Source organism: Malus sylvestris, chromosome 12 (assembly GCF_916048215.2).
Source record: "Malus sylvestris chromosome 12, drMalSylv7.2, whole genome shotgun sequence".
In the NCBI taxonomy this organism is placed as follows: Eukaryota; Viridiplantae; Streptophyta; class Magnoliopsida; order Rosales; family Rosaceae; genus Malus; species Malus sylvestris.
In genome coordinates this window covers 24,080,487-24,086,995 of record NC_062271.1, presented here as the reverse complement: position 1 = coordinate 24,086,995, position 6,509 = coordinate 24,080,487, and the positions used below count along the sequence as shown (strand labels likewise).

At 36.5% G+C, this 6,509-nt stretch overlaps 1 protein-coding gene across 1 annotated transcript; it reads right to left on the bottom strand.

The window, feature by feature from the left end:
* Positions 1–4,444: 4,444 nt before the first annotated feature.
* On the bottom strand, positions 4,445–6,275 carry LOC126594292 (myb family transcription factor PHL7-like). The gene is made up of 6 exons (XM_050260537.1): positions 6,084–6,275; positions 5,756–5,832; positions 5,543–5,582; positions 5,371–5,428; positions 5,170–5,242; positions 4,445–4,910 (listed from the first exon to the last, which is right to left on the bottom strand). Exons 1-6 carry the CDS (start codon positions 6,193–6,195, stop codon positions 4,497–4,499), a joined length of 774 nt encoding a protein of 257 aa, XP_050116494.1. The 5' UTR covers positions 6,196–6,275; the 3' UTR covers positions 4,445–4,496.
* Between the last annotated feature and the right edge of the window lie 234 nt (positions 6,276–6,509).

Below are 6,509 nucleotides of genomic sequence, written 5' to 3'. Positions count from 1 at the left end.
TTGAGTTTTTGTGTAGACACACTTATCACACTCATTTATCTTAAAACCGTGTGTGATCATAACATGGTCAAATTTTTCATGTCATTGCTTTGGAGCTTGTTTAAGCCCATATAGCGATTTCACAAGTTTACACACTTTGTGTTCTTTACCTTTAACTACAAACCCCTCGGGTTGTTCCATATATATTTCCTCATCTAAGTCTCCATTTAAGAACGCAATCTTTACATCCATTTGATGTATTTCCATGTTATGGAGTGCAGCTATAGCAATCAATAGTCTTATTGAAGTAATTCTCGTTACAGGTGAGTATGTATCAAAGAAATCCAAACCATGTTTTTGACGGTATCCTTTAGCTACCAAACGAGCCTTATATTTGTCAATTGTACCATCTGGTTTTAATTTCTTCTTAAAGATCCATTTGTACCCAATTGGCTTATTGCCAGGGGCAAATCGACTAATTCCTATGTATGATTTTGCATAATGGAATCTATCTCACTGTTAACTGCATCCTTCCAAAATGGAGCTTCAGGAGTGGACATGGCCTCCTTGAATGATTGAGGTTCTGTCTCGGTTACTAAGGTCACAAAATCAGGCCCAAAGTCCTTTCGAATTTTTGTCATTTTACTTCTTCTAGGTTCAAGTTCTTCTTCTTCTTGAACTCTAGACGAGGTTGAACCTTCATCATGTTCTCTAGGTTCGTAGTAACCTCAGATACATCATCATGTATCTCTTTTTCAATAAATTAGACTTGCCTAATTTGTATGGAAAAATATCCTCAAAAAATATTGCATTTATAGATTCTATAACAGTATTGACATGTATATCACTTACTTCGGAATGAAAAACTAAGAATCTATAAGCTGAACTATTAGATGCAAAACCAATAAAAACACAATCTATAGTTTTAGGCCCTAATTTTGTTCTCTTTGGCAATGGAACTTGTACTTTTGCAAGGCAACCCCACACTTTAAGCAATTTAAATGTTGGAGTTCTTCCTTTCCATAATTCATATGGTGACTCCTTTCTCTTTTTAGGTGGAATTCGATTCAAAATTTTATTTGCAGTAAGTAAAGCTTCACCCCACAAATTGTGTGGAAGCCCAGAACTATTCAACATAGAATTGATCATGTCTTTAAAAGTCCTATTTTTTTGTTCAGCAACACCATTTTGTTGTGGTGTATAAGGGGCTGTTGTTTGATGAATTATGCCATGCGTGGCACAAAATTTAGCAAAAGCATGAGACTCATATTCTCCTCCCTTATCGGATCTTAAGACTTTAATCTTCTTGTTAAGTTAATTTTCAACTTCTGCCTTATATGTCTTAAACATATCCAAGGTCACATCTTTGCTATGAAGTAAATAAACATAACAATACTTACTGAAATCATCTATAAATGTTACATAATAGTTCTTTCCACCACGAGTTGGATATGCTCTAAAATCACACAAGTCACTATGAATTAAATCTAACAAATCATTGGATTTTTCATGCACTGATTTAAAGCTTTGACTTGCAAATTTCGATTCTGTACAAGTTTCACATTTAACATTATCTATATAATCAATTATGGGTAGCAAACCTAAATTATGCATTCTAAAAAGAGAACGGAAATTACATGTCTTAATCTAGAATGCCATAAATTAGACGAATCAACAATATAAGCATAAGCATTATTTATTTCATTCATAGCATCAGCAAGTACATTTAGTTTGAATAATCCATTAGCAAGGTAACCCTTTCCCACAAACATTCCCCCTTTAGTTAATACAAACTTATTGGATTCAAAAACTAGTTTGAATCCCTTATTACTAAGGATAGGGCCAGAAACAAGATTCTTCTTTATATCGGGAACATGCAACACATCAAGAAGGGTTAATTCCTTTCCAAAAGTGAATTTCATAACACACTTCCCTATTCCAGCCACAACAGATGCGAATGCATTTCCCATAAACAGCTGCTCGTTTCCCTTGATTTTCTAGTACAAAGAGAACATATTTCTGTCACCATAAACATGGCGAGTAGCACTGGTCTCTATCCACCAATCAGCATGGTCAGATACAAGGTTGATTTCAGAAATCATTGCAGCCAGGGCATCCACATTGTGTTCAATCAGGTTTGCGCGGTTGTTGTTGCCTTGATTTCCAGGACCTTTATCCCTTCAATGGCGATATTCTTGAGCCCTATGGCCTTGCTTTCCACAAACCCAGCAACTTCCCTTGATTTTCTTGAAGTCTTTGCCTTTCGCACCAGGGATAAAGTGGCTTTCCTTCTTTTTAGTTTTCTGGAATTTCGGCCTTTACTTTGATGAACTTCCTTCAACAACATTCGCCTTAGCTTCCATACTCGAAACCATGCCCTTCTCATTCTTTCTGTTATCTTCCTCAATTCTCAACCTTATAATGAGATCCTCAAGGGTCATCTCCTTACGTTTGTGCTTGAGATAACTCTTGAACTCTTTCCAAGAAGGTGGCAGTTTTTCTTTAATGGACGCCACTTGGAAAGACTCATTGATTATCATCCCTTCAACATGAATGTCATGGATGATTTTCTGGAGATCTTCAGTTTGAGAGGCAACAGACTTGGAATCCACCATTTTGTAGTCCAAAATTTTGCCCACGACAAATTTCTTTGAACCAACATCCTCAGTTTTATATTTTTTCTCAAGTGGTTCCCAAAGTTCCTTGGTTGTTTTGAATGCCCCATAGACATCATACAACGAATATAGTTTCTGCAGAGGAAATCATTATCTTTCCAGGCATCAATGGCAGTTAAAGTTTCTGCAGAAAAAATATTTTCTCCATCTACAGTAGGCTCTATCTCGCTCAGAACATTAGCCAAGTTTAGTGTTGTCAAATAAAACAGCATCTTCTGCTGCCATCTTTTGAAATCTCCGCCCTTAAATTTCTTAGGCTTCTCAGAATGAGGTTTAGTTCCTGATTGTTCCATACTGTTCGAAGATTGTTGGAGAACAATTCAGAAAAAAACAAAAATAACAGAAATTCTACTATTTTATTAACCAAAATATACTTGTTGTGCAGAATGAAAATTATACAATGAATACAGAAATTAATGTTACTAACTTGATTACAAAAGGTAGATGTTAGCGTGAAAGCTATGTCCTTCGAACAGTATTTTCGTTCCACTCATGTGTTTGTGGTTCTACGACGTCTGCTCGACTAGGATTCAACTACCTAATTCTCCAATCCGCACTGGATTCTAGAACTCTAGCAAATTTGCTTTTTGTGTGTTTACTCTCTAGAAATTCGTACAGAAGAAAGAATTATCCATTTGGAAACTGTGATTGCAGATATATAGGCTGTTTCACACCCTGAAGGTACACAACTCTTACAAAACGTTTTTAATTAATAAATTAATTAAAAACTTAATCCAAAAATTAAAATTAATGAATCAGATTAATTTTGAATTCCAAGGCCCCAAGCCTAAGGCCTTGTCTTGATTAATTAATATTAATTGTATTTAGGCTATATTATACAAGCCTAATCCACACAACCATACGGCCTAAGCCTTCAATCCATTTCCAAATGGCCCATGTTGTAATTACTAGACTAAAGCATTAAATCTATATAAAGACCCTTGAGAATCTTGTTTTCCCCAATGTGGGACAAGAGTCTCAAAACTTCTAACAATATGTTCCTAAAGCATTAGATTCCCACTAGAGGCACAATGGCATACTCTGGTTTGAATCTAGCACAAATCCGATCTGGTTAAAAATCGGCGCGGCAACAGCCTAACTCACCACTAAATATCCAAACAGATATGCACAATTGCTACTCCGACGTTGATTCTACCATATATTAGTTTGACGATGACAACCAAAAGCTTCTCCAATATAAATTAATTAAAATCGTGCATGATGTGGAAATATCCCATTGCAATCACTATAAGGTACAAATCTGCCTACGCAAATCACCCTTTCTCTTCAATATACCTAAGTTAAGTGTACGTCCTCTCTTTGCCGACTCAAACTGATCACGAGTATGGAGACTTCGTAATTCGTATAGTGGTCCAATTCTTTTGATAAAATCTCGAAGACTTGGTTTTGTTAAAAAGAAGAAGAAAATGAGGACCAGAAATAAGCATAAGTTTCATGGTGTTTGAACAGTTTCATGTTGTTTGAACTCAGTAAATGAAGATGTCTGCATGCCCTTGGTGCCAAGACTTGGTTGTCATGTTTTAGTTCCAAACAAAAGAGTACAATACCATATGTATTACGTAGTAGTGTAAGTTTATCCCAAATATTTATACGTGTATTTGGCGATAGAGAAAGTGTTGCCAAGATCTTATTAGGAAATATCTTCAACTACTAATCTCTATATACTATGATGGATATTTTGATTGCTTCCGCACACTTCCAATCAAAGCAAATGGAAGCATCAAAATCAAAATATCCCATTTCTTATACAAATACACACACACACACACACACACACACACACACACATATATATATATATGGCACTCATCAAATTTTAATTTATAGAAAGCAGCTGGACACTACTAAAGGTAAAGGAGATGAGCAGGCTGCAAAGTTCCAAGGAAATCTGATATGGTCGTCCTCATGAGGGATATAGCAGAACTCTGAGTTAAGTGCAAGCTGGACATTGTGGTCATTTTGATGATGGTGAAGCCTGAGCTTCTTCTTCACAGTTCGGAATTGTTCTGCAGATGTTTCTGTTTCACTTCTGTCAGGCTCCGAGTCCGATGCAAAGTCCTTTGCATTTGATTCTGAGTCGTCACAGAGAGAAGGCAGCAACGTCTGCGACAAGGGAGCTTTTTTAGGTTTTGTGACCAGGATCGGACGGTTCTTGTTTGTGTCATGGTGTTCTGCTGAATATCTTTCAAGAAACCTTCCTTGGGCTTCAAATTTCTGTTTCAGGCTCTTTTGCACCTTAAAAACGAACCCACAAAAAGAATCTTATTAGTAATTTTTGGTGATCGTGACCGTGTTCGGTACTCATATGACAGAAACCTCTTTGACATAACATGTCAGTAAGTTTTGTTTGTGACAAGAATATGGACACACATAAATGACACATCAACGTATATTCTTTGTTAAAACAGACATCCGTTACATATATAGCCTGTCAATTTATATGGAGGTAGAAATTTTGCAGATTGTGATTTGGATAAACAATTTATTTATATACCTCATGTTGATCACTGAGTCTCCTGTTTACTTGTACTTGCATAATTTTGAAGGCTTCATTGAGCTGAGCAGCACTAGAAATTGTTCAAAACACACAGTAGGTTCAAAATTTTATTAGTGAAGCTAATTCAACAATTAACTGATACAACATGGTTATTATTATTTTTAACTTAAAAGAGGGAGAGGGAACATGATTACTCACGATGTTGTGCCGAAATTAGGCAGCATTTCTGAAATGTTTTTCTTCTGAAGCTTGCCTTCTGTGGAAAATCAAACAATAGTACCACAAGATAAGTAAGCAGTAGGAAATTAGATGCCATCAGATGTACCAAAATATATGAAGGAAATAAATAGAAGATTAAAATTGAACTTACTACTAGTCGACTCTGGAATGAACTTCGAGATTCTGTACTTCTGAAAATCATAAAAAGAAAAAAAAAACAATCAGATACTTTTTCCTGGAAAATTATCAAAAAGCAGATACAATATGCAGTGCAGTCCAAAGTTTTACATTTTCTCGTTGTTTTCCCTTGGTCTTAACTGATCATATCTCAAAACGGGGCGTGACAAAGGGAAAGAGAACGAACCTGCAAATGGCTTTTGATGTGGTAAATGGTCAGTCCAGAGACGCTCATGGCCTTTAAGATACCCTTTGGTGTTGCCCCTATAAAACCAAAGTGATTATAAACCTAAATGAATACACACCGGCTAGCTATATAGAACAAGCCATGCACACCATATTAATAACTGGGGGATTCGAGCGTGTCACCGAGAATTCACCCCCTCTCTCTATCTCTCGCGTTACATAATCACTCTCGAATCACATGATACAGAGAGATCAAGTAACTGGGACAATATTCACTTCAAATTAAGTAAATTAACTGCATGAACTAAACCTAGATTAATTGGACTTACGATCAGGGCCACCAAGCTTAGTAACTGCCTCCACAAACCTATCATGCAGCTCTTGCGTCCATCGCAGGCGTTCCTTATTCGCCGCAGAGCTCGCTGATCGGCTTAAACGCATCTCAAATTCGTCAAAGATCAGAAGGTGCTCCTGAGCTCTGTGGAGAGGAGGAACACGATTACAACAAAAAGAATAACATGTACAAGAAGCACCAACAGTTGTAAGCACCAACAGTTGTAGACAAAAGACGATGTGAACTAAGTGGAGAGTGCTGCGTTTGGAAGCTGTCTCTAACCGTCGGATGAAACTAAGAAAAAGCAGCAGAGTCCGCAACATTTGAAACTTTAATGTTTTATGTCTTAAAACTTTCTAAGTCAAATATTTCGACTTAAATTCTTTGTTTGCAGTGTTATGTACGAAGTTAAATTTACCTT

Coding starts and splice junctions, on each gene's coding strand:
- LOC126594292 (XM_050260537.1), bottom strand. CDS start 6,195: ATGCGTTTAAGCCGATCAGCGAGCTCTGCGGCGAATAAGGAACGCCTG. Junction 5,243..5,370: donor CCTAATTTCGGCACAACATC/GTGAGTAATCAT, acceptor AACAATTTCTAG/TGCTGCTCAGCTCAATGAAG. Junction 4,911..5,169: donor GACTCAGTGATCAACATGAG/GTATATAAATAA, acceptor TTCGTTTTTAAG/GTGCAAAAGAGCCTGAAACA.